The 27,167-nt window shown below is 46.3% G+C and overlaps 1 protein-coding gene across 2 annotated transcripts; it reads left to right on the top strand.

The window, feature by feature from the left end:
- Nucleotides 1-376: 376 nt before the first annotated feature.
- Nucleotides 377-27,167, top strand: TRIM35 (tripartite motif containing 35). 2 transcript variants are annotated; one of them, XM_030938017.1, is made up of 6 exons: nucleotides 383-1,147; nucleotides 13,199-13,294; nucleotides 17,783-18,013; nucleotides 21,898-21,920; nucleotides 22,795-22,913; nucleotides 23,933-27,167. In XM_030938017.1, exons 1-6 carry the CDS (start codon nucleotides 713-715, stop codon nucleotides 24,508-24,510), a joined length of 1,482 nt encoding a protein of 493 aa, XP_030793877.1. In that variant the 5' UTR covers nucleotides 383-712; the 3' UTR covers nucleotides 24,511-27,167. The 2 variants fall into 2 exon arrangements, with proteins under 2 accessions (XP_030793878.1, XP_030793877.1); XM_030938018.1 differs by lacking the exon at nucleotides 21,898-21,920 and having other exon boundaries at nucleotides 377-1,147.

Here is a 27,167-nt window from a genome sequence, read left to right as displayed (position 1 = left end):
TTGCAGAAGTCCTCAATTTCACTGTTTTAATGGGACTTGCCCATTAAAACAGTGCTTGTCATGAGCACTTTCCACATTTATTTCACTTGAATCCTCACATTTCATGGAAACAGAGATATTACAGCTATTGTACTCATGAGTAAATGGACTTTGAAACATGATCACTTGTTCACTTTTTCAACCATAGGACAAGAATCAGGTTTTCTCGGAGCTCTTCTGCCGCCTCCCCTCTCTTGTTTCTCCTTACCGCGGCGGACTAGAAGAAGACTGGCCAAAATAAGTAAACGACTAATGCAAGAGTGGCATAGGTCCTCAAAAAGGCGCTGTAAACCTTAAGTAGTAATTGCACTCACGGTGCTTTAAGACCCAGCCACTACTTCGGAAGCAGGAAGTTGGGATCGCTGGTTTCTCCCATCCGCGGGCCTGAGGTTCCCGGGGATTGGTTAAGGAACGGGCTCCTGTTCCCATTTCCAGCCGGAAGTAGGTTTCCAGTGACACGGAAGACCTACCGCGCCGCCTGGGAGACCCTACCGTGCTACCCCGGCCAGGGACCCGCCCCGAGCCGAGCAGGCAGGAACTGCGGGCACAAGGCACGTCCCTCTCTCGCAGAATTTCCCGTGCACACCGGAAGTGGGTGGGGCTCCTCCGGGCGCCAGACGGGTGGGAGGGGCCGGAGCAAAAGTTTCGGGATCCCGGGCCGGCTGCTCGTGCCATGGAGCTGAGCCCTGACGTGTCTCCCGGGCCTTCCCGCTCCTTCAAGGAGGAGTTGCTCTGCGCCGTCTGCTACGACCCCTTCCGCGACGCAGTGACTCTGCGCTGCGGCCACAACTTCTGCCGCGGGTGCGTGAGCCGCTGCTGGGAAGTGCAGGTGTCGCCCACCTGCCCGGTGTGCAAAGACCGCGCGTCGCCCGCCGACCTGCGCACCAACCACACCCTCAACAACCTGGTGGAGAAGCTGCTGCGCGAAGAGGCCGAGGGCGCGCGCTGGACCAGCTACCGCTTCTCGCGCGTCTGCCGCCTGCACCGCGGCCAGCTCAGCCTCTTCTGCCTGGAGGACAAGGAGCTGCTGTGCTGCTCCTGCCAGGCCGACCCCCGACACCAGGGGCACCGCGTGCAGCCGGTGAAGGACACTGCCCACGACTTCCGGGTAAGAGCAGCGGTTTGCACGAGGCGGCCGAGCCGGGACTGGAACCCGGAACCCCTTGGCTCTGCTGCTCCCGCCTGTCCTGCCTGCCAGAGCCCAGTGTGCCTGCGTCTCGCTTCCAGCTTGCAGGACCCCACCATTCCGACCCAGGTTCCCTACAGGGCCTGGCTGCTTCTTCAAGGTCGGCCCAGGGGTCCGTGCTAGGAGAAGAGAATGCAGACAGAAAGTGAGAGCTGAGGTTACATGATGTTCCCAAGACAGCGACATTTGCTTCTGAAGGGCCCAGGCCATGCATCCTTTGTGCCAGCCGGGTGTGGCCCAGGTCCCTTTAAACGGCACGGAAGTGGGTGCAGCCCAGGAGCCCTGTAGCTTGGCACGCTCAGTTTAGAAGTGGAGGAGGAGCCACAGACCTGGCCAGGGCTGTGGAACCTGGAACCTTAAGATTTCCCCCAAACCAGTCACCTACTTGCCAAGCTGATCCCACGGTTTGTATTATCTGGGGGAGAGGCCTCTGACCCTAGCTGGCTGACTGGCTTATTCTGGTTTATAAACCAGCATCTCCATACCTACAGTTCTAGTGGCTATACATAAACCCAGGAGCAACTTACAGGGCAAAACTAACATGGAGAGTTCTTCAGTATAGGAAGGAAAAATGAACAGAAGATAAGGGTTAGCCTAAGTCAGCATTTTCCAAAACGTTTAATCTTAGCCCATAGGAAGCAGTGCATTTTCCCTTGTGATCCAGAACATATGTATCAGTTGAAACAAGTTTTCTGAACATGTCCATGGCACTCTGGCATTTTCTGTTACTTAACTTTTTTTTTTTTTTTTTTTTTTTGAGACCTCTGTCGCCCAGGCTAGAATGCAGTGGCGTGCTCTCAGCTCACTGCAACCTCCACCTCCCAGGTTCAAGCTATTCTGGTGCCTCAGCTTCCTGAGTAGCTGAGATTACAGGCAGGTACCAACACTTTTTTTTTTTTTTTTTTTTTTCTAGTAGAGACAGGGTTTCACCATGTTGGCCAGGCTGGTCTGGAACTCCTGGCCTCAAGTAATCTGCCCGCCTCTGCCTCCCAAACTACTGGGATTACAGGCGTGAGCCACTCCGCCTGGCCTCTGTTACTTTACTTTTAAAAAATTACCCAGCACGTGAAATACTGAATTTATTTCATTACCTGCTAATGCATGAGTCAGAGTCCCAGTTGGGAGAACACTGGGTAGCTGGCCCGAAGCTGCATGGACTGGAGAGGAGGAGCTGCCCGAGTCCCCAGTGCCTGGTCTCTGGGCTCCTCTGCAGCCCTGCCTTCTTTTTTGCAATACCTGTTTAAATACAGAAGTCTGTTACCGCTCCATATGCATTTGACAAAGTGAAGGGGAATGTAAGGATGCTGTCAGTATGCATGTCTCAGTGAGTAATCCTTTTACTCCTGTCACCGTTTTTGCTTAACATGGGTCCATGTCGATGCTTTTCCTGTTTCCACTGGCGGAAGTAGCAGATCCTGATTTGGAACAGCTGGAATAAGTGCTGGCCAGCCTGGGGTCTGGGGCCCAGGTCAAGGAGGGGTCATGGTTCAGGTCATGATTGATCCCTATTTGGCTGGCCAAGGTGCTGATCAGGAGATGGGCAGGGGTCAAGGCTGAGAATATCCAGGCAGAGCCCCCAGGTTGGGGCCAAGCTAGGATTCAAGAGCAGAGAGCCATGCACCAGCAGATGCCTGCTACTGCAGGGTCCCAGGGATACTGCAGGAGGCAAGATAGATAATTTCCAGCCTCAAGGAGCTTCCAGCAGAGACCCAACGGAAGAGGAGGTGTCAGCCAGGTGAAAGAGCGTATTTCAGGTAGAGGCAGCAACATTTGGAAGTGGGAAAGCCTGACTTTCCAGGCACCGAGGGAATTTCAGGGTAGTTAGACTGAGGATGGAAGTGCGGGAGGATCCAGGAGGCCTGTGGCTCACCCTTGCTGTGAACAGCAGCTGGGGATTTTAGCAGAAGAACGATGGTGTCAAGTCAGTGGACACTCAAGATGATGTCAGGGGCTGAGTAGTCTAGTCCCAAATGGATCTGAGAAGAATGAGAGCCGAGCGTGGTCAGCCAGATGCAGGGTGCAAATCACTCATTTACTAGACAAATGGGTACTGATGGCTGTTGGGTGCCGTGGCCTCTTCTTAGCTTCATGGAATTCTCATTTGAGCAGGGGGCATAGACAGTCAATAGACAAGATGTAGTTCTGTGTGATTCAATGTAGGTGGTTGTGGGGGAGCAGTATGGGAAGATTCCCCCCACCCCTTGGTAAGAAGGGACTAGGTAAGAAGCTGTGTGCCTCGCTGAGGGAGTTTTCAGTTGTGTGCTGTGGGGAGCCCTGAAAGATTCTAAATGGGGGAGTTTGTGATGGGGTATGTGCTTTAGAAAAAGATTACTTTGCCAGAATCATCCCAGCAGACACATTTCAGTGCTCACTCTGTGCTAGATGCTTTTCAGTGTTCACACGTCAACAAATTTAATGCTTACAAAAACTTATTTTCAGGTCCTGTGTTAGTTTTCTGTTACTGTCGTAATACACAGCCACAAATGTGGTGGTTTAAAATAGCACAAGTTTGTTTTCTTATGGTTCTGGAGGTCAGAAGTCCTAAAATTGAGGTGTCATTAGGGCTACAGTCCTTTTGGAAGCTCCAGGGAGAATTTCTTTCCTTGCCTTCTCCAGCTTACAGAGGCCCCTTTCCTCTAGCTCTGAAGTATGTCTTTTCATTCTGCGTCTGTTGTCACTTTGCCTTCTTTGACCAGTTCTACTACCTCCCTCTCATAAGGACACTGTGATGACATTGGGCCCACCGAGGTAATCCAGGATAACCTCCCCATGGCAAGATCCTTAATTTAATCATCCTCACAGTCCCTTTTGCCATACAAAGTAACATATTCACAGGTTCTGGGGATTAGAATGGGGACATCTTTTGGGGGGAATAATTATTCAGCTTGCTACAGTTAGGTGCTGTTATCCCCATTTTATAGATAATGATAGAATCATAGAGAGGGTAAGAAACTTGTCCAGAATCACAGAGCAAGTAGCTCTAAAGATCACCTGGAGCCTTGTTCAGTTCATACTGATCCTGGACGTTGAGAGAGATTTCTCTCATCTCAGACTTGTGTGGGCAGCTGACTATGTGTTAGGGGTTTGAGTGGCTGTTGACCACTGTCAGGACGGCAGAAGGTACTGGTTGTGTGCCAGTACTGCATGTCCAGTCCAGGGCAGGACAGTCCTAGACCTTCCCTTCGTGAGCATGGTTGTATCATCTCCCTAATAATTACATAGTTTCAGCTCAATGTTGCTGTGAAAGACAGTACAGGATGTGGTGGGAGATTGTAAGGGGGAGGCTGCTTTTGTTTGGTGGAGCGTGGGAACGAGTCTCCAAGGAAGTGATTTCGCTGAGAGGAGCTGATTGAGGGGCGGCCAGGAGTGTGTGGGGGGGGGTTGGGGAGCGGGGCGCAGTGTTGGGGTGTGCAGTGACCGAGAGATGTTTCATGTGGGGACGAGGGAGTGCAGGACAGATCCTGCAGGACACAGAGGGCCGTGCTAAGGAGCTGGGATTTTTGTCGTAGGTGCAGTGGCATATGATGGAAGGACTGATGAGATTTGGGAATCTGGCATCATGCTTATAGCAGAGCTCTAGCAAGAAACAGTGCTTAGAAGGACCTTCAGAAATCCTAGTGCGGTGTTTCTCAAACTTGAACGAGTACACATTCTTCTTAAAGGAAAAAATAGTCCAGCAGTGAAAGTTAAATTATTTTATTACTTACATGCATACAAACGCAAACCTGGTATACATAGCACTTGCTCACGCCACATATAAGCAATAAAACCAAAGGAAGTGAACAGATTGAATACAAAACTAAAATCAATAACATTCCACTTAAAATACTAATTCTAAAGTTTTATTTTGCTGGAACAAAATCTCTACTCCTGGCCAAGATACTTCTGATTCTCCCATTACTCTGTTCCAAGTGACTAATCCACCCAAATTTCTCTGAAGAGCTCTGGAGCTTTCTTGTTACGGGATTGGCCTTCATCTGGGTGTGGCACATTCTTTACCTGCTATGTGTATTTCTCTTCTTTCCTTATCAGGACAAGACAATGAAAGTTGTATGGCTTGATACCAAGTAAGCTGTTAAGAAAATACGAATGGTGGACGGGCGTGGTGGCTCACGCCTGTAATCCCAGCACTTTGGGAGGCCAAGGCAGGCGGATCATGAGGTCATGGGGTTCGAGACCAGCCTGGCCAGTATGATGAAACCCCTTCTCTACTAAAAATGCAAAAATTAACCCGGCATGGTGGCAGGTGCCTGTAATCCCAGCTACTTGGGAGACTAAGGCAGGAGAATCGCTTGAACCTGGGAGGTGGAGGTTGTAGTGAGCTGAGATTGTGCTACTGCTCTCCAACCTGGGCGACAGAGCAAGACTCTGTCTCGAAAAAAAGAAGAAAATACAAATGCTGGTGCTGAAGTTGTGAACTGAAAGCATATGTCAGCGCTGTTTATTCCGTGACTTGGAGTTGGATTGTCTTAGTATTGGTTTAGGTTACCATTAAACGAAAACATTCTCAGAATGACTTGTCATTCCATTGTGATGGAATGGTTACATCTTGTGAGGAAATGGTTACATCTCAGTAGTGAGAGGTGGATCAAGGCCACTGTGTTTCATGCCTGTAATCCCAGTGCTTGGGGAGCCTGAAGCAGGAGGATTGCTTGAGGCCAGGAGTTCAAGATCCTGCACCAAAGCAGAAAAAAATTAGCTGGGTGTGGTGGCACATACCTGTAATCCCAGCTACTAGAGGGGTTGAGATGGGAGGATTGCTTGAGGCCAGGTATTCGAGGCTGCAGTGAGCTATGACTGGGCCACTGCACTCCAGCCTGGGCAACAGTGCAAGACCCCGTCTCATACATACATACATAAAGTTCTAAGGTCAGAACTCAGGATTCCTGCCTCTCAGTCCAGTGCTCTCCAGCTTACATCTTCAACAGAAGGCCTGTGCTGAGCTGCCTTGTCCAGACCCTTGTCTTATCCAGACCATGTCTTACCCATCTCACAGGACTGGCATGATGACCACTCTTTGCCACAGCCTCTCCCTGTCCCAGCTCCAGCCCTCTCTCCCCTTCTGGGGTCAACATCTTAGAGTCCATCTGGCTGGATCTAACCCGAGGGTACTCTCGATACCTCTTGAGCCACATTCCAAGTCTTCCCCCTTCCAGTGGTTTTCCCCATTTCCTAACCACTCACCCCATCCTGATCCCCAGCTTTTAGGCAAGGACTTACCAGCTCTTCGGTTGCACCAGAGGACATTGTTGCTTGCTTGTCCAGGCCTGTGCCCAATGGTATTGGGAGATGGGGACAGTGGGGGGTGTCTCACTAGACTGCACACTGAGGCTCCTGAGTGATGGCCTCCAGCAGTGGGCTCCATGGCAGACACCTGCTTCGGAACGAGGTCTGAACACATAGGGGAAAGACAGATCTGGGAGACTGAGTTGGAGTTGCATAAGAAAGGAATTTGGATGAGCTCAAGTTATCCTCCATGCATTTTTGCTGTTCATTTAAGAAACGTGGACCATATCCAGCAGGAGAGTTAGGTTACCTGGCATGTAGGTGGCACTTAAGAGCTGTGCCAAATGCACAGCATGTGCCAGCCACTCTCATGTAAGCATCTTACAGGTATTGACTTGTGGAGTCCTCACAGCAGTCCGTTGAGTTTGGTAGTATTTTTTATCCCTCTTATCCAGATGAGGAAATGGAGGTGCAGAGAAGTGAAGGAACATGTTCAAGATCACCTGCTACTAGGTGGAGGTGCTGGGATTTGAACCTGGATGGCCAGGTGCCAGAACTCTTGGCTGCTGCATCAATCTGCCTGAAAACAAATGGTGAAATTTGAGAGACTGTAGAAATTTCTCTGCCTTGATTTTTAAGGTGAGGAGCTTGATAGCTGAAGAGAGAAGGAACTTTTACCAACTCACCAGTGGGTAGTGACAAAGACAAGGCTCCAAACCAGCCCTCCTAACCTTCAGTCCAGGAGGCACGGTGGTATAGCAGAAAAAACACAGGCATTCCATGTACTCATTGACTGGGCAGATGATTAACTGAACATCTACTTTATGCAGGGACTTGGATATGCAGGGGACAAAACAAAGTCTCTCACCTTGCAGAGCAAGCATTCCTTCTGCAGAAGTGTACTGAGCACCACTGTGCGAGGTAGAGAGGACCTGGAGGTTAAGACCTGCCCTCAGGAAAGAGAAACTATTACCTTGGATAGTGAGTGCGGAGACAGAGGTGTCCAGGGTGCTGTGAGCCCCTGGAATGGAACCAGGGCTGGCAAGATCAGGGGGCTTCCTGGAAGAAATGAGGGGTACTAGAGCCGAGTTTTCAAGGTGATGTTGGGTTAGTTGGAGGAAGCAGGTGGGAAGGGAACTAGGCAGAGCAACAGAGTCTCACAGGGCAGAAAACCTGGCTCGGACCAGACAGAGCTGGTTTCAAATGCAACTCTAGCACTTTGGTAAGTACTTGCAAAAGGGCTGTGAAGACCTTGTGCAATGATACTCATTCTTTCCCTTGCCCCTACCTTCCTACTTCCAGCTATACCACAGAGCACCTGTCCTGTTAATGAAAATTGTGGGTAACGTGTTAATGAAAATTGTGGGTAGCATATTAAGGTATTCAATATGCAATGAAATTTGATGCTTAAGGAATCAATTTGTCATTTTTGGGAAATCATGTAGTCTATATGATCACATTCTGGATCCTTTAGTATGAATAAAAACCTATTTTGTGTGTGTTTATAACTAAATAATCTTTAATGTGGGCCGGGTGCGGTGTCTCACGCCTGTAATCCCAGCACTTTGGGAGGCCGAGGCGGGCGGATCACCTGAGGCCAAGAATTCGAGACCAGCCCGGCCAACCTGGTGAAACCCTGTCTCTACTAAAAATACAAAAATTAGCTGGGTGTAGCCTGTAATCCCAGCTACTTGGGAGGCTAGGGCAAGAGAATTGCTTGAATCTGGGAGACAGGTTGCAGTGAGCCGAGATCGCGCCATTGCACTCTAGCCCGGGCAACAAGAGTGAGACTCCATCTCAAACCAAAAAAAAAAAAAAAAAAAAACTTCAGTGTTATAATGTGATGCTAAAAGGCTTCTTTGCTCTCCTGAGCTTGGGACTGGGGGATGTTCCAGATCTGTCTTGGGCCCCTGCTACTGCCCATTCATGTGCTCCTTGGGCTACAGGCAGGTCCCTTGAGTGGTAATTCTATTTGTAATCCAAGCATATTTAGGGTTAAAATTAATACCAAAAGCAAGCAAAAGAATATTGTTTAGATGCATTCAAATTCACACTTCTTACGTGTCATATTTCCTAGGTTAACCACTAGATGCACAGAAAGGGAAAAGTGGAATAAAAAAAAGTGTAGTAAATTTTAAAAAAAGAAAGGAAGAAAAAGAAAAATAGAATAAGCAAGACAAATAGCTCAGAACAAGGTGGCAGATTTAAATGCAAACATATCGGTAATTATGTGTTAAATGCTCCAGTTAAATGAAAATGTTGACATGACTGGATAAGAAAACGAAACCTAATTCTGTGTTGCTTAATATAACTATCTCAGTGAAAAAACATTTGATAAAATTTACCATCTTTTTGTGATTAAAAAAGCGGGAAACTAGGAATGGAAGGAATTTTATTAGTTTGATTAAGGATATCTAGCAAAAAAACTTATAGCAAATATCACATTTAATGGCAAAACATTGAAAGCTTTCTTACTGACATCAAGAAAAAGACAGGAATGCCCATTGTGACCAACTTTATTCAGTTTTGTGCAGGATAGCCTTGTCAAGGAACTAAGGCAAGAATTATAAATAAAAGATGTAAGGTTTGGAAAGAAGGGAAGAAAAACTGGCGTGTAGATAATATGGTTGCATATTTTTGCACTGAGATTTCTATGTGTAGAAAGTAAAGATTCTACAGTTAAATCATGAGTATTAATAAGTTTAGGCGAATGCTGAATCCAAAAATCAAGAGATACAAAACCAGTTGTATTTCTATGTATCACTAGCAAATAGAAAATAAAACATAGGCATGGAGGTTCACACCTGTAATCCCAGCACTTTGGGAGGCTAAGCCGGAAGGATTATTTGAGCCTAGGAGTTTGAGACCAGCTTGCACAACATAGCCCTGTCTCTACAAAAAGTTGAAACAAATTAGCCAGGTGTGGTGGTGCATGCTTGTAGTCCCAGCTACTTGGGAGGCTGAGGTGGTGGGAGGATCACTTGAGCACAGGAGGCTGCAGTGAGCTATGATTGTACTACTGCACTGCAACCTGGGTGATAGAGGGAGACCCTGTTTTGGTGTTTTTTTTTTTTTATTTAAAAATATGTTTACAATAATATAAAAAATAAGATATCTAGGAAGAAATTAATAAAAAATATGCAAAACTCTGATAGGGAAAAATATACTTCATTGAGAGATATCAAAGAACATTAAGTAACTGGTGAGATATATTATGTTCGTGGATTAGTAGAGTCAGTATTTAAGCCTTTCAGTTTTCCCCGAATTGATCTATAGAGACAATACCATACTAATCTAAATCTCAACACGATTATTTTTGTGTAACTTCACAAACAGATTCTAAAATTTATATGACCCTCAAAGGGCCAAAAATTGCCCAGACATTCTTGAAGAGAAACCTATCAGAAATCCTCTTTTTTACAGCTACAGAAATTAAGGCTGTGTAATATCGGCACAAGGATAAACAGATGGGCCAGAGAAACAGATGGAGAGAACCAAGTAACAGATGTATGTCTGTTTTAAGACAGAGGTGGCTCTGCAGACCAGTGAGCAGAGATGGTCTTTTTCAATAACGGTGCTGAGACAAGGAACTACCTGGGCACACCATGTACAAAAATAAACTCCAGGTATCCACGTCAGACCTAAACGTGAAAGGAAAGATATAAAGCTTTGAGAAAATAATGCAGAGCTATACAATAATAATACAAAGCCATAAAGCTTTGAGAAAATAATATGATTGTTTTTGTGATCTCAGTGTAGGGAGGTGTTTCTTAAAACTAGTGTACTAATCCTAAAGGAAAAGACTAATACATATGGCCATATTTCAATTAAGAAAGATAAATGATGAAGTAGAAAATACCCATTACATCTCTAACTAATCAAGGACATACATTGTATATATATAATAAATTCCCACACACCAGTTAGGAAAATGGCAGGCAACGTAATGGAAAAATGGGCAGTACTTTACTGAGTACTTAAAACTAAACATCGAAGTGGTCAATAAACATTTTCCATTAACATTGCTCTTGCTGTAAAAATTGGTACCACTGCTTTGGAAAACAGTTTGGCATTACCTGCTAAAGTTGAAGACACATCTGGTGGCCCAGCAGTTTTATCCCCAGGAATATATTACAGAGAAACAAGTTCACATGTGTCCCCAGGAGACATGTACAAGAGGGTTACCTCCTCTAGGTCTAACTTGATCCTCTGTGTAGTTGGACTCACAGTGCTTACCTTACAGGGAGAATTCAAATTAAATAATTGAATTAAATAGAATGTTTGTAAAGTGCATAATTTAGTGCCTTGTGTATAGTACATGCTTAATAGTAACTGCTTGCTAGTAATAGTAATATAATTGTTGGTTAGTCTCATCAACTGACATCTCAGAGAAGGGCCATTTTAGGATTGGTCTTTTCTGAAGGAAACCAGAACTCTCTAAGTGGTTGAAAAGTTTGAGAAGATCAAGGGACTATCCCCTTTCCATCCTTATTGTCCCATGACTTCCTAAGGGCCAGGGTTGAAGGGCAGGGGCTGGGCTGTGTTGTTTTGGGGCCTGCACACCTCTGGGTAATGCAGATGGGCAGCTGCTTCACTTCTGTCACTTACACTAATTTGGCAAATCACCAAATTGTCCTTTTGGACTCTTACATGAATTTGTGTCAAAAATCTCATTCTATAAAATAAAACATTGGAATGACATTTCAGTGGTTTCGTGAGGGCATTCATGCAAATTATAGATGATATACTATAGAAAACAATGTTTAAAAATCTTAAATATTCTCACTTAAGATGAGAAGATCAAAATGAGTTGAAAATAAAACAGAACTGCAGAAAATGAAATCAGTAACCATTTTGTTTTCTGTACTGTAAGACTTAAAGGAATGGGCTACTGAGTGGGACCAATGGGCCAGTTCTCTATTTCCTAGTAAATTGCCCTAAAACTTAGCACCTTAAAACAAACATTTATTATCTTTGAGTTTCTGTGGGTCAGGAATTGGGCCTGCCTTAGCTCTGGGTGCCTCTGCCTCAAGGCCTGTCATGAGGGGCTGTAGGTACGGAGCTGTGGTCTCATCTGAAGGCTCAGCTAGGGCAGGATCCTCATTTACACTCACATGTGTAGTTGTTGGCAGGATTCAGGTCTTCACTGGCGGTTGGCCTGAGAGCATGAGTCCCTCACTGGCTGTAGGTCAGAAGCTACTCTCAGTTTCTTGCCCCAACAGTCACTCCCAGGGCAGCTGACCACATGGGCTGCCATCCCAGTGAGCAAGCTAGAGAGAGCAAGGCAGGGTGTGCACAGCCTTTGTCACCTAACCTCTGACGTGACTTAGTATCACTTGCCACATTCTTTTGGTCAGAAGCAAGTCACTAGCCCACAGGGCAGGGGATTTCACAAGGGCATGAGTACTAGGAAGTGAGGGTCATTGGGGCCACTTTAGAGGCTGCCTGCCTGAATCTGACCTTTACCCATAAGGAGTCATGTCCCTTCCACATGCAAAATGCACTTGCCCTCTCCCAAGCTCCCCAAACATCTCATCCCTTTACAGCATCAGCCCAAAGTCCAGGTTTGTCATCTAAATCAGGTCCAGATGGGAATAAGGTTTTGGGGGACACCTGTATAATTTATGGCTGCATAACCAGTCACCCCAACATTTAGCAGCTTAAAACACTCATCTCACAGGAGGGAGGGATCACTGGGTACTGTCTCAGCAGCTGCCTCCACAGCTGTCCAGGTTCACGTCCTGACTCTTCCACGTACTAGCTGTGTGCCCTTGGGCTGGTCATTTCCCTTCTGTACCTCACTTTCTCATCTGTAAATGGGACCAGTAATATAACTTATCTGCTAGGGAGGAGTGATGATTAAATGACATAAATTCTCAAGTAATTGGCATAGTCCTTGGTGCAGAGTAAGTGCTGAATACATGATAACCATTTATAATTGTTTGAATTATTTTTCTTAGGAAAAAGCTTCAGACGCTTCCTGAGAATATAGATCGAAAAGGATAAAGAGGGAGAGAAAATGATAGGCCTCAGATGCAAGAGGCAGGAATCCAACATAAAACACTGTCGTGGTTCTTCAGGTCGTCCAAGGACATCAGAAACAATCATTAAAGTTTAAGAAACAAAAACTACTGAACGAAAAATATTTGTGCCTGCTGATTAAAGTATTCCATGCGATCCAAGCAGTGTTAGAATGTCAGGATGCGGGAGGGGTATGGAGGGGCAGGTTGAGGTAAGGCCTCATGGGAGGTAACTGAACCCCATGGGAAATGACCAGCTCCACCCCCATTGTCAGTTACCGCCCATTAGAGATTGCAGACCCATTCAGTCTAGGAAATTGCAAAGGGAACCTGTGACCACACTGTCTGCAGTTGTCTGCACAGCTCAGGGATTCAGACCCAGCATGAACCAGCTTTTGGCCCTCATGGGACACTCTTCTAGCTGGTTCTGTGACCAACATGAGAGCAGGTCACTTCTCAGCCCCATCTCCCAGTCTGTACCAGGCTGGACTAGAGGATATCTGAGGGCCTTAGAGGATATCTGAGGGCCCTTTATCCCATAGATGTCTGATTCAGGATCAGGACTGTACTTACCATCTGTGCCCATAGCACTTGGCATGGATGGGGTTCGGCAAATGCATTTGAGTTACACTTGTGTTGAAGTGGAGTCCCAGTTGTAAATGTGATGTGTCTGCCCTCCCAGCCCAACCTCCAGCCCTAACCTGTCTTCCTCTCATTCCCACATCAGGCCAAGTGCAGGAACATGGAGCATGCACTGCGGGAGAAGGCCAAGGCCTTCTGGGCCATGCGGCGCTCCTATGAGGCCATCGCCAAGCACAATCAGGTGAGTGAACGATGGGGCTGAGCGGGGAGATTGGGTCCACTCAGGGCAGTCGGGGGAGGAGTGAAGATGCGTCGGTCCTGGCTTTGTCTCACATAACCCTCTGGGTAGAGGTGGGCTCCCTTACCTCTGATGGTCCTGTGCAGCCACGTCCTGGATGCTGACCGTGGCTTCTCTGCTTTGGCCCCTCTAAAGACCCAGGTGTGATCATGCCAGCAGCCACAGGAGTGACTTAAAAAGCTACCAACACCATCTGCCCTGTGGCACATGCATTGTATCACCGCCACCTGTGCATTCAGTGATGACCTGGGACTCATGTAATTTCTTGTTTTCTTTCAGTTGCCACATCCACTCCATCAGCAATCCTATTCCTCCATCTCTAAAATACGTTATTTCTGTCAAACTCTCTATGTTCTGGTCCAGGTCACCATCATCTCTCACTGGGCCTCCTGCCTGGGCCTCGTGCTTTCTTTCTTTTGTATTCTGCTTTCCACGGACTGGGGTGATTGTTTAGTAAAACACACCATTAGTGCCCCTCCTCTGCTTAAAACTGCCAGTGGGCTTCCAGTCACCCTCAGTACCACCCAGATTCCTTACCATGGCCTCCAAGGCCATTGCCTGACCCTGCGTATCCTCAACCTCATTTACTTCTCTGCCTCATCTTCTTTCTGTCCCTTAAGCAAACTAAGTCTTCTCCCCAGAATGCATGCCCAGCATCTTTGCCATTAAAATCTCAGATGTCCCCTTCAAGAAACTTTTCCTGATCACCCTCCTCTTTTACTCAATGGCACACTTCCCTGGTTTATTTCCTTGATGACACTTCATTACCTGTAATTACCTTTGGTTTTCTATTGGCTTTTTATCCCTTCCCATCAGAATATAATGAAAACAGGGCGCACTATTGCCAATTATCTAGAGGAGTTCTTGGCACACAATAGGTGACCAATAAAAATGTTTGTTGATTGAGTGAAGTGAGTAAGTAACCAGTAACTGTTAATCAAATGAATGAATGGGCTCCCTCTGTCCCCACTCTGGTTGTTCTGCCTGGCACCCTCTCTTCCTCCAGGTCCCGTGTGGATTGGCAGCCTTGTTTCTGACTTTTGATCTTGGCTGTGGTCTTTGGCTTTCTGAGGTGGCTGCCTCTAGTGATTACCACTCTGTTAGACTCATGTTAGCGACAGCTGAGCCATGCCTGGTCCGGTTTGCTGGGCACTGTCCTCAGGACCCTGTGGTCCCCTCTACTATGTGTCCAAAGGTGAGGATTAGGCCCAGGCAAGGGCCTCATTAACATCTGGCTGTGGAGTTTACCCTGAGCCACAGAGCTGGTGGAACAGAGTGGAAGAAAGGACTATGTGACACACTGGGCGCCAGGGCAGTAACCGCAAAGCAGACCTATTTCCAAATCTAAGCCCAGTTCCCCAGCGGATCCCTCAACCCCTTCCAAGCTAATCCTCTCCTCTAAAAAAAGGGCAATTCCCTCTTACTAGGATTTAAAAAAAAAAATCAGATAAAATAATGCATATAAGTGCCCAACAGAGAGAAGTCGTTAACATTTCTGATGTCTAATAGATCGACAGACTGGTGGGAGAGAATTTTCACTTTTTCAGTGGATTATTTTGTCATTCCGATGTCAGAGCTATAAATACATGTTGAAATTCCAACTCCAAATAGCAATTACGAACCTGCTGTTGCTGGAGTTTGTTGAGTTGTTTTTCCAGTAGTCATCGTGGAGTCATGTAGCTTCATCATTGTTCTCTTACTTGGTTTCCTTTTGTGGCTAAAGCCATATGACTGGCTTGCCTTGTCCAGGACTGGGTTGGGGATACTTGGGGAGCGTCTGTCTGTCCATGTGGCAGTACTACCTGCCCATGCCAGGGAGTGTAGGAGTCCTGAGCTTTTTGCTGAGGCTGAGGGTAATGAGGTCACGTGGGAAGCCCCTAGGATTCCAGCCTGATTAATACTTTGTCTATTAAATTCATTTAATCAAGTCGATGAGAAAAGTGAAAGTTGTAGTGTTTATTCCTTTATAGTGAGGCCATCATTGCCCACGGTGAGTGGGCAGGAGTTGACCTTGCACTTGCTGGTTTTTCCTGCCATGCGCTGTTCTTGATTTTTCTGTGTGATAAGAATTATCAAGGAGAGGGAAAGCGTCAAGATAAATAGCTAATGCATGCGGGGCTTAATATCTAGGTGATGGGTTGACAGGTGCAGCAGACCATCATGGTGCACATTTACCTGTGTAGCAAACCTGCACATCCTGCACATGTGTCCTGGAACTTAAATGTTAAAAAAAAAAAAAAGAATCACCCTGGATTCTGCTCTCTCCAATGCAGACATCAGTCTTTTCAGTCTGATGGGTTAGCCATGCTGTTTGTCTTCATTTGCATTTCTTTGATTATTGGTAAGTCTGTACAGCTTTTCACAAGCATAACGGCCATTTATGTTTCTTCTGTGAATGCTAATTCACATTATTTTTTTCCCTTGGAACATTTGTCTTTTCTCTCAGTGGATTTGTAAGAGTGCTTTGTACATTAAGAATAATAGCCATTTGTCATAAATGTTGCAAATATACTTCCTGTTGTCATTTCTTTTTCAGTGGATCATTTTCAATTTTTTTGGCCATTTTCACTTTTTCAGTGAATCCTTTTGTTATATTTTCAGAGCTATAAACATACAAACAGTCCCTGGCTTATGATTTTTTGACTTTACCATGGTGCACAGGCAATGTGCATTCAGTAGAAACTGTACTTTGAGTACCCATCAACCATTCTGTTTTTCCCCTTCAGTACAGTATTCAATAAATTACATGAGACACTCAGTGCTTTGTTATGACATAGGCTTTGTGTTAGATGATTCTGCCCAACTGTAGGCTAATGTGAGTGTCCTGGGCACGTTTAAGGTAGGCTAGACTAGCCCGGGTGCAGTGGCTCACACCTGTAATCCCAGCAGTTTGGGAGGCTGAGGCAGGCGGATCACAAGGTCAGGAGATCGAGACTATCCTGGCTAACATGGTGAAACCCTGTCTCTACTAAAAAGGTACAAAAAATTAGCCAGGCGTGGTGGCGGGCACCTGTAGTCCCAGCTACTTGGGAGACTGAGGCAGGAGAATGGCGTGAACCCGGGAGGCGGAGCTTGCAGTGAGCCGAGATCGTGCCACTGCACTCCAGCCTGGGCGACAGAGCAAGACTCCGTCTCATAAATAAGTAAATAAATAAATAAGGTAGACTAGGCTAACCTATGATGTTTTTAGTAGTTTAGGTGTATTCATTGCTTTGACTTAACCGTTTTTCAACTTATGATGGGCTTATTGGGATGTAACCCCATCATACATTGAGGAACATCAATATTTAACTTTCAGTCCAAAGATGAGATTACTAACCTGCCATTGCCACAGCACACATTTTGAATGGTTTTTCTAACAGTTGTCATGGAATTACATTTTTGTTTTTAACTTTATGAATAGTCTCTTGCCATACACACCTCTTATTTTTCTATGTATTCAGTTATCTCATTCTTTCTTCGAGGCTTCTCAGTTTTGTATTGCGCCAAGGAATGTCTTTTTTATTCCAAGCTGAGAAATATTTATTTGCTTTTTCTTTAATTACATTTATGGTTTTATCTTCCCTTTAAAAAAACTTTTTGTGAGGACAGGCACGGTGGCTTACGCCTGTAATCCCAGACTTTGGGAGGCCAAGGCGGGCGGATCACCTTAAGTCAGGAGTTTGAGACCAGCCTGACCAACATGGCGAAACCCCGTCTCTGCTAAAAAACACAAAACTTAGCCGGGCGTGGTGGCACACACCTGTAGTCCCAGCTACTTGGGAGGCTGAGGCAGGGAGAATTGCTTGAACCCAGGAGGCAGAGGTTGCAGTGAGCCAAGATCACACCACTGCACTCCAGCCTAGGCGAAAGAGTGAGACTCAGTCTCAAAAAAAAAAAAAAAAAAACAAAACAAAACAAACCTTTTGTGGTTATGATTTGGAGTGTGTATATTATTTTAATGATTATTTTAAAATAAATACTTCCTACTGCTCCTTTGGTAAAGCCTCTGGATCAGACAAATTTTAAGTCCTAAGACTGGAAGGCAAATACTTTAAAAAAAATCATTGCTATTTGCAGCCATGCATTTCTATGATTCAGGACTTCCTTGTTATGGTGCAACCTAAAGAAGGAACTGAACATTGTATGTAGATGAGATTATAGTACTACAATTGCAATTTATAAGCTGTGATTTTATTTTTAAAAAAGCCCTATCAAAACAACCTATTATTAGGTTGTTGGACTTTCCCATTTGAAATCTGAACTTAGAAATGTGTGCTTATAAACTATTATGTTGATGCTTACAAACTATTATGTTGATATTTTATCTATAGGCGTTCTATACATGATTTCTTTGAACATAAAGTTCCTTTGCTAAAAATGGGAAAGTTGCTGGGTTATGGAGGTTCCCTCCGTATCTGACCCCGGACTCCCTCCCGCTCTCTGCCATAGGTGGAGGCTGCATGGCTAGAAGGCCGGATCCGGCAGGAGTTTGATAAGCTTCGCGAGTTCTTGAGAGTGGAGGAGCAGGCCATTCTGGACGCCATGGCCGAGGAGACAAGGCAGAAGCAGCTTCTGGCCGACGAGAAGATGAAGCAGCTCACGGAGGAGACAGAGGTGCTGGCACATGAGATTGAACGGCTGCAGATGGAGATGAAGGAGGACGATGTTTCTTTTCTCATGGTAAGGAACTCAGCATCTTTATTCAGTGACAGGGCCAAATGTTCCGGCACCAACTGGGAGCCACAGCCCACCAGCCCTGGCCAACCTCATCTTCCTGGAGCTTCCCGGGTACTGGCCTGGAAGAGCTCACAAGTGATCTGCTCTGCTTGTGTCATGAAGCTAAAAAGAGTTACCAGGGCAGAGTTCCTTGAAACCCTCTTATTTCTTCCTCTCTCTTCTTTTTTTTTTTAGAGACAGGGTCTTGCTCTGTCACCCAGACTGGGGTACAGTGGGTGATTATAGCTCAGTGTAACCTCAAACTCATGGGCTCAAGTGATTCTCTCTCCTTAGCCTCCTGAGTAGCTGGGAGTACAGGCACGAGCCACCATGCCCAGCTAAGTTTTTCATTTCTTAACAGTCAGGTGGGGGTGAGGGGGGTCTCTCTATGTTGCCCAAGCTGGTCTTGAATCCCTGGCCTCAAGTGATGCTTCCACCTTGGCCTCCCAGGTAGTTGGACTGCTGGCGCTCCACTGTGCCTAGCTCCTGTCTCTTCTTTCTTCCTTTCTCTTGCCCTCTCTCTTACTCTCATTTTTTTTTCCTGTCTCTACCTTTTAATAAAATGAATTCTTTTAAAAGCATTCAATTATTTAAATTTTTTATTTAAACATGATGCCTTGGCTTTCTATCTTCTTAAGAAAAAGATGATTCTGTTCTCTCTTTTAAAAAAACAGTATTATTCATTTTTTCTTCCTTTTATTGATTTATTTCCTCCCCATGAGCCATTGGTCCTTACAAATTTCCTGCAGGGAAATTTCTGGGCTTGAAAGCTGGTCTGTAAACTGGCCAGGGTGGTGAGGTGTCTCCTGTCCCTGGAAAACAGCTGACTGCTGTGGAAGGGATGTCGCTGTAGAGCGGAGCGGGAGGCGACAGGGATGGTTATCTGTTCAGGCAGTGTCACCTCCTGGGTGGGACCTTTAGGAGTTCTCCACCTCACTCAGAGCCTTGAACCATGAAGCCTTCTGTCTCCAAAATGTCCCTGATTATGAAATCATTCTGTGTTCAGAGCTGTCTCTAAAAAGAAAAATGAAGGGAAAAAAAAAAGATAGAAAAACCATTTCGTGGGCTCCAAAAGCTGTGTGTCTCGTGGATTCTGTTTAGGGAACTGGGAGTATTGTCTTGCCCAGTACCCAGAGTGCTTTCAGGGATGATTTTGGTTTGTGATTCCTTTTTATTTTTTATTAGCAACTTTATTGAGATATAATTTACATGCTAAACAATTCACCCATTTAAAATGTACCACTCAGTGATTTTTAGTATATACAGAATTGTGCAATCATCACGACAATTTTAGAACATTTCATGCCTCCAAAAGCAGCCCTGCTTTAGCTGTCACTCCCCAGTTCCTCCTCCCACATAAAAACTGTTACCTAAATTGAGTCTAACAGAGTGGTAATTACTAGAATTAGCAGCCCCTGGCAACCACTAATCTACATACTATCTACATAGATTTACCTATTGTAGACATTTCAAATGCATGGAATTATGTAACGTAACCTTTTGTGACTGCCTTCTTTCAGTCGGCATATTTTGAAACATCATTCATGTTGTAGCATCTATCAGTACTTCATTCCTTTTTATGGCCAAATAATATTCCATGGCATAGATATACAATCATGCATTGCTTGGTGATGGGGATATGTTCTGAGAAATGTGTTATTAGGCAATTTTTTCATTATGCAAATGTCATGGAGTGTGCTTACATAAACCTGCATGATGTAGCCTACTCCACACCTAGGTTATATGGGATAGCCTTTTGCTCCTAGGTTACAAACCTGTACAGCATGTTGCTGTACTGAATACTATAGGCAACTAGGGCCCACTGTTAAGTATTTGTGTATCTAAACATAGAAAAAGTACAGTAAAAATATGGTGATGTAATCTCATGGGACCAGAGTCATATATGTGGTTCCTTGTTGACTGAAACATCGTTACATCGCACATGGCTGTATTACATTTTATTTATTGATTTATCAGTTGGTGGTTGCTGTGGTTTAAATATGTTCCCCAAAATTTATGTGTTGCAAACTTAATCCCCAATGCCACAGTGTTGGGAGGTGGAGCCTAATAAGAAGTGATTGGGTCCTGAGAGCCCTCATGAATGGGTTAATGTTGTTACTGGCAGAGTGGGTTAGTTATTGAGAGAGTGGGCTTGTTATAAAAGTGAATTTGGGCCCCTCTTGCTCTCTTGCAGTTGGTCTTATGTGTGGTCTCTTGCCCTTCTTCCTTCTGCCGTGGGATGACACAGCGTGAGGGCTCTCATCAGAAGCCAGTGCCTTGCTCTTGGACTTCCCAGCTTCAGAACCACGAGTGAAATAAACTATTGTTTATAAATTACCCAGTCTGTGGTATTTTGTTATAGCAGCACAAAATGAACTAAGACAGTGGTCATTTGGGTTGTTTCTATTTTGGCTATTATGAATAATATGGCTGTAAACATTCAGGTAGCAACTTTTATGTGGACATATTTTCATTTTTCTTGGAAATATGTCTGGGAGTAGATTTGCTGGATTATATGGTAACTCTAGGTTTAACTATTGGAAGAACTGCCAGGCCATTATCCAGAGCAGCTGTATCATTTTATATTCCCGTCAGGAATGTATGTGGATTCCAGTTTCTCCACATTTTTGCCAAAATTTGTTTTTGAAAAATTATAGCCATCTTTGTAGGTGTGAAGTGGCATCTCCTTGTGTATTGCATGTCATCATTTCTCTGATGGCTAATGACCTGGAACATCTTTTCATGGGCTTTTTGATCATTAGTAGATCTTCCTTGGACAAATGTCTGTTCAGATCCTTTGCCCATTTTTAACATGGGTTGTCTTTTTATTGTTGAGTTGTAAGAGTTCTTTATATAGTCTAGATACAAGTTCTTTATCGTTTTAACTCTACATGTAGGTCTTTGATGCATTTTGAGTTATTTTTTGTATATGGTATAGTAAGTGTTAGTCCAACTTCTTTTCTTTCTTTTTTTGCATGTCAACATACAATTTTCCCAGTACCGTTTGTTGGAAAGACTATTTATTCCTCCATTAAATCATCTTGGCACTCTTGTAAATAATTGATTGATGGTAAATATGAGAGTTTATTTCTGGACTTTCAATTCTATTCCATTGATCCCAATGCCTGTTTTTTATTAGCACCACATATCTTGATTTGTAGTAAGTCTTGAAATTGGGCATTATGAGTCTTCCAATGTTCTTCTTTTTCAAGATGGTTTTGGCTGTTCTGGGTCCCTCGAAATTTTGTGTGAATTTTAGAATCAGTTTTTTAGTTTCTGCAAAGAAGCCAGCTAGGATAACGGATTGCACTGAGGCAGTAGATCAACTTAAGGAGTGTCTTAGTATGTTTTCTGTTGCTATGACAAAATATCACAGACAGGGTAAATTATAAAACAGTCCAAGTTTATTCAGCTCATTGTTCTGGGTGAGGCCAGCAAGTCCAGGAACATGATGGCTCTGGCATTTGGTGTGGGCCATCTCATGGCAGAAGGAGGAAATGAGTGCAAGACACAGTAGTTGCTCATTGTTTTATAGCAACCCAGTCTCATGATAACTAAACCGCTTCACAGTAATTACATTAATCTATTTGTGAGGGCCTGCCCTCATGACCCAATCACCTCTTTTTAGGCCCTACCTCCCAACACAGTTGCACTGGGGATTCAGTGTTCAACACATGAACTTTCGGATAATATGTTCAAATCATAGCAGGGATGTTATTGTTAACATCTTGACAATATTAAGACTTATGATCCATGGAATGCATGACTCCTTTTGAGGTCAGAAATGTATACATTTCCTCTACATCTGTGTCTCTGTGTTGTTATTTTTTTATTTTCATTTTTTTCAGAAACACAAGAGCCGAAAACGCCGGTAAGTTGCCAAAGCGGGTGGAGGGGAGGGCAGGAGTGGGCAGAAATACCAGGAGTACAAACTCCAGTGGCCCCGGGGCAAGCAGGTAACAGCCAGCTGGGTGCACCAGCCCACATGAGCTACTGTGCCCTGGTTTTGAGAGGGAGTGGTGGATGATGGCCAGGTGGAAAGACCCCCCTCACAGCATCCGGTTCCAGTTGGCTCTGGGGCAGTGTTGTTCTCCTGAGTGTGGAGGGTCCCCGACTGCTGTGCAGGGAAGGAGAACACCATCCTGCAGGTGGCTCGCGTTTCTCGGGGTCAATGTCAGGCTTGTTTCTCGGTCAGCCCCCTCCCTCTGAGAGCCTTAGGCCACAGTGGTTTGTGTTGATGGTTGTTGGGTTCACAGGGATGAATGAGGAAGAGCTGTGTCCCAGTCAGAGTTGTCCAAAGATGGAAGAGAGTGCTTTTGGAGGGAGTGAGTTCCCTGTGCTCACTTCCCACTGGCAGTGTGCAAGCAAAGGCCGGAGGACACCTTGGGACCGTTGGACTAGAGCATCCTTAGGGTCCCTTCCAACTCAGACATCCCGTGAGCCAGATGTGTAAGTGTGATTTCTGCCTGGAAGGATGGCAGCCATGTTAGAGAACCTCCTGTTTGTATTTCTCCTAGGTGGGGCAGGGTGAGCCCTTGGACTGAATTCTGAAGGGAGGTAGCAGCCCTGTTGGCCTTGGCCCATCTCCCATCATAGCCCAATCCAGTCTTGTCTTGGGGAAGGTGGCCAGGAAACTTGGGCCTGAGGGAAGGGAACGAGTCCTGTTGCTGGTTTCCAGTTGGCCCAGTTCGGCCCAGGATGCATGGCTCTGACCCTGCCCGCCGTACCCCATTGTACTTTTCCAGACTCTTCTGCACCATGGAGCCAGAGCCAGTCCAGCCTGGCATGCTTATCGATGTCTGCAAGTACCTGGGCTCCCTGCAGTACCGCGTCTGGAAGAAGATGCTTGCATCTGTGGAATCTGGTGAGCGGGGGTGCAGGCAGGTGTCCCAAGCATGGGTGGAAGCCCTTTATGTTAGCAAAGAGGCACCAGGGCTGGTCTCTGCTCACTTCCCACCTCCTCAGAGGTCCCCTCCTCTCTCAGGTGATCCCTCTGCCAGGCCCTTGCAGGCGAGTACCCGTACCCTGGTCTTCTCCACTCTGCCCGACACCTCCAACCCTTCTGGTAGAATGCCTTCTCTCAGGACCTTAACACTTGGTCCCCTCTTCAGAGAGGGAAACTGGCTTCCTTGTCTATTCAGAACTGTATTTTGTATGATAAAAGACCTCCTCCATCTGGGATCACCTCTCCCAAGACGACTGCAGCCCACACGAGCCACAGTGTCCTGGTTTTACAGGGAGGAATATCACTGACTCAGGGAATGGGCCATGCTGTCCTAACATCCCTGGGTCGTGTGAATGTTGTGTCTCTGCCTATATGAGTTCCTGTGGCTGCCATAACAAAGGACCAAAACTGGAAAATGAGAGAAGTTGACTCTCTCACAGTTCTGGAGGCTAGAAATCCAAAATCCAGATGTTGGCAGGGCCAGGCCCCCTCTGAAACCTGTAGAGGAGAGTCTTCATTGCCTCTTCCATCTCCTGGTGCCTCCTGGCCATTCTTGGCCTTATTGGCTCCCCCTCAGCACTTTGATCCCCACCTCTGCCATCACATAGCATTTCCCCCTGTGTGTCTGTGTCTGTCTCCTCTTTATTATAAGGACACAGGTCATATTGGATTGGGGACCCTCCTCCAGTCTTACTAACACATGTACAACCACCCCACTCCCAAATAAGGTCACACTCTGAGGTACCAGGGGTTGGGACTGCCACATATCTTCTGGGGGATGCAGCCCAACCCCTGCCACCGCTCCAGCCCTGGGCCGCTCCTTGCATGGACTTGGGGCCAAGTGGGACACAGTGGTTGGTTTGTGGGGCTGGAGATATCCACGTGTGGCCTAAGGGACCTCAGGTTTGCTGATTCCGCATTTCTGCCCCTGCTCGCAGTACCCTTCAGCTTTGACCCCAACACCGCAGCCGGCTGGCTCTCCGTGTCTGACGACCTCACCAGCGTCACCAACCACGGCTACCGCGTGCAGGTGGAGAACCCGGAACGCTTCTCCTCGGCGCCCTGCCTGCTGGGCTCCCGTGTCTTCTCTCAGGGCTCACACGCCTGGGAGGTGGCCCTGGGGGGGCTGCAGAGCTGGCGGGTGGGCGTGGTGCGTGTGCGCCAGGACTCGGGCGCTGAGGGCCACTCGCACAGCTGCTACCACGACACACGCTCGGGTTTCTGGTACGTCTGCCGCACACAGGGCGTGGAGGGGGACCACTGCGTGACCTCCGACCCAGCCACGTCGCCCCTGGTCCTGGCCATCCCACGGCGCCTGCGTGTGGAGCTGGAGTGCGAGGAGGGCGAGCTGTCTTTCTATGACGCGGAGCGCCACTGCCACCTGTACACCTTCCACGCGCGCTTTGGGGAGGTGCGCCCCTACTTCTACCTGGGGGGTGCACGGGGAGCTGGGCCTCCAGAGCCTTTGCGCATCTGCCCCCTGCACATCAGCATCAAGGAAGAACTGGACGGCTGAGCCGGCCCGGGGCTACCCAGGTCTTGTGCCATGGCACTGTTTTCTTTCTGCCCTCTTCCTAATGCCCACATTGCTTGGGCACTACTGTGCCCCCACCTCCTTGCCAGGCTCTTCCTCCTGTCCCGCCTGGTCCTTTCCCGTGACTCCAGGCTGCGCCTCTCTCCATGTTTGGTCCCTTCTCTGTCCACAGTCAGGAGCTATCTGGGTGGCACCTCACTGGCCAGGCTCTCCCGAGTCGTGGCACCTCCACAATGTGAATTTTCTGAATCCCCATTCCAGGATTTCTGGGAATAATGTTTACTTCTAGAATGGGCCTGTTGTAACCCATGTCATCCAGGTGTGGTAAAGCCATTGGATGAGGAGGGGACTGCCATGGAAAGGAGAGTTTGTTACTTATGGTTCCAAGAGGAGGGCCCATAGGAAAGCCCCACGATTGGTCAGAAGGAGGAAGGAAGGAGGGGAACACGTGGGCAGGAGACTTCCTCTGGTTTTCTCAGGAGGAAATGGGCAAGGCAGAGTAAGCAGGGGAGACAGGTTTAGGGGTAGCTGACTTGAGTAATTTCAGTGGCTCTCAGCGTAGGGGCTGGCCTTTTTGTCTGATACCTGGCCCCAGGATAGTCAGGACAGGTGAATGTTGGCCTGGGGTGTGACAGCCGTGGGAGAGCCATGTGAAGGAGGCAGCTGGCGCCATCGCTCCGGATTAGTTGGTTTCCGTAGGAAAGGTGTGTGCTCAGCCAGATGTTTGCTATCTCCAGGGATTAGGGGATTGGCTAGCCTGGGAGGAGCAGTCTGTCGAGGTCAGCGAGGCCCCAGATATCAGAGCATCAAGAGTACAGGAAGTACAGTTAATGCAGGGCCTCTGCATGGCTGTATACCCCGTCCCCATCAGATCAGCTCTGATTGATCTGTTCTTGCACAATTTCTTCTGAACGCAGGGTTCCAGAGCACTTAAACGCAACATTTAAAAATCGTGGTTTCGGCCTATTTCCTTGCCAGGCCCGTTTCCCCACCTGGAAATGAGATAGGAGGACTGGATGAGGACATCCTGCTATAGTCGCTGTGGAGGAAATTCCTCTGGTTAATTCTCATCAGCATCTGCAGAAAGGAAGGAAAGAGGGCACCCTTTTCGGTTGGGAAGAAAGGAGAGGGGTGGCGCCGTGGACGTGGCCCTAAACGCTGTGGGAGAGGGAAGAGGAGACTGGGCCTCGCTGCCCTCTTGTCTCTGCTGACTTCAGCCTGGTCATGCTTGCTCTACCGCTTGCAATTTCATCCTGAATTTCTTCCTCCACCGTGCCTGCAGACTTTTCCCTAGGCTTGTTTTTTCTCCCACATCTCTGAAGAGAGTTTTTAATCGTCAACTCACTATGTCCCAGGAAGTGGCATCATAAAAGGAAATATTTCTTTTCCTAGGAGCAGTGTTAGAATCTGGGTCACATTCCTGACCAAGGACTCAGCATCCCACTTTCTGCCCATCCCCTCCAGTTCACAAAAACTGACATTTTAAACAAATCATGACTCATGCCTATTAGTTGGTTATAAATATATTGTGTACACTGGTTACATAAAACTTACAGCCACAAGGAGGGCCCAGGTAGGCAATGCCAGTGTGTGAAGGGGCTGGGTTGGGTGTGGTGAGGGTGTTGGCAAACCAGCACACGCACCTGCTTGGAAGATGCTCAGCCTCACAAAAACTCCAAGCCCTTTGGGAGCCAAAGCGTCTGAGAGTGTGACACTCCTATAAAGTATTTATCACACCCATTAATATAATTTCTATATAATAAACTTGACCTGAAATTATTTCATTCGTTATATGAAAATTTTTTAAATGATTTTTATTTTCACTCTAGATATGGGAAGAGTTCTTTGTTCTTTTGTTTTTTAAACAGGATAACTTGAGCAGGCTAGGCCTCTTAAAAAATGATATTTGAGCTAAAACTCGTTTTTCTTTTGGCATTTTCTTTTCAACGTTCTTATAAGCAAAGTTCATCCACGTTGTAGCATGTGTTCAACTTTATTTTTTCGTCGGCTAATATTCCATTGTATGGAATGATAGTACTACATTTTATTTATCATGCATCGACTGGTGGACATTTGGGTTGTTTCTACTTCTTGACTATTATACATAATGCTGCTAGGAACACTTGTGCACAAGTTTTTGTGTGGACCTATGTTTTCATTTCTCTTTGGTATCTGCCTGGGAGCAGATTTGCTGGATCATGTGGAAACTGTTTAACCTTTGAGGAACTCCCAAGCTGTTGTCCAGTGTGGCGACACAATTTTATATCCCGTCAACAGGGCATGAGGGTTCTGATTACTCCACATGCCTCAGTGCTTTTTATTATCTATCTTTAGCCATCCTAGTAGGGGTGATGTGGCATCTCATTGTGATTTTGGTATGCATTTCCCTGATGGCGAATGATGTTGAGCATCTTTTCATGAGCTTATTGGCCATTTGCATATCTTCTTAGGACAACTATCTTTAGATCACTTGCTCCTTTTTTAATTGGGTTATTTGTCTTTTTATTATTGACTTGTAAGAGTCCCTTTATAGCCTAGCACAAGTTCCTTTAACTGGTATATGATTATAAAATGTTTCTCTGTGAACTGTTTCATTTCCTTGATGATGTCCTTTGAAATACTAAAGCTTTTAATTTTGA

The sequence above is a fragment of the Rhinopithecus roxellana genome, chromosome 9, assembly GCF_007565055.1.
Source record: "Rhinopithecus roxellana isolate Shanxi Qingling chromosome 9, ASM756505v1, whole genome shotgun sequence".
Taxonomy (NCBI): domain Eukaryota; kingdom Metazoa; phylum Chordata; class Mammalia; order Primates; family Cercopithecidae; genus Rhinopithecus; species Rhinopithecus roxellana.
The sequence above is the reverse complement of the archived record's forward strand: the minus strand, read 5'-3'. Positions and strand labels throughout refer to the sequence as shown.

Bases quoted from the DNA above. Each gene is read 5' to 3' on its own strand.
- TRIM35 (XM_030938017.1), top strand. From the start codon at position 713: ATGGAGCTGAGCCCTGACGTGTCTCCCGGGCCTTCCCGCTCCTTCAAG. The intron at 13,295-17,782 runs GTGAGTGAACGA...TCTCTGCCATAG, and splicing joins CCATCGCCAAGCACAATCAG to GTGGAGGCTGCATGGCTAGA. The intron at 22,914-23,932 runs GTGAGCGGGGGT...CCCTGCTCGCAG, and splicing joins GCTTGCATCTGTGGAATCTG to TACCCTTCAGCTTTGACCCC.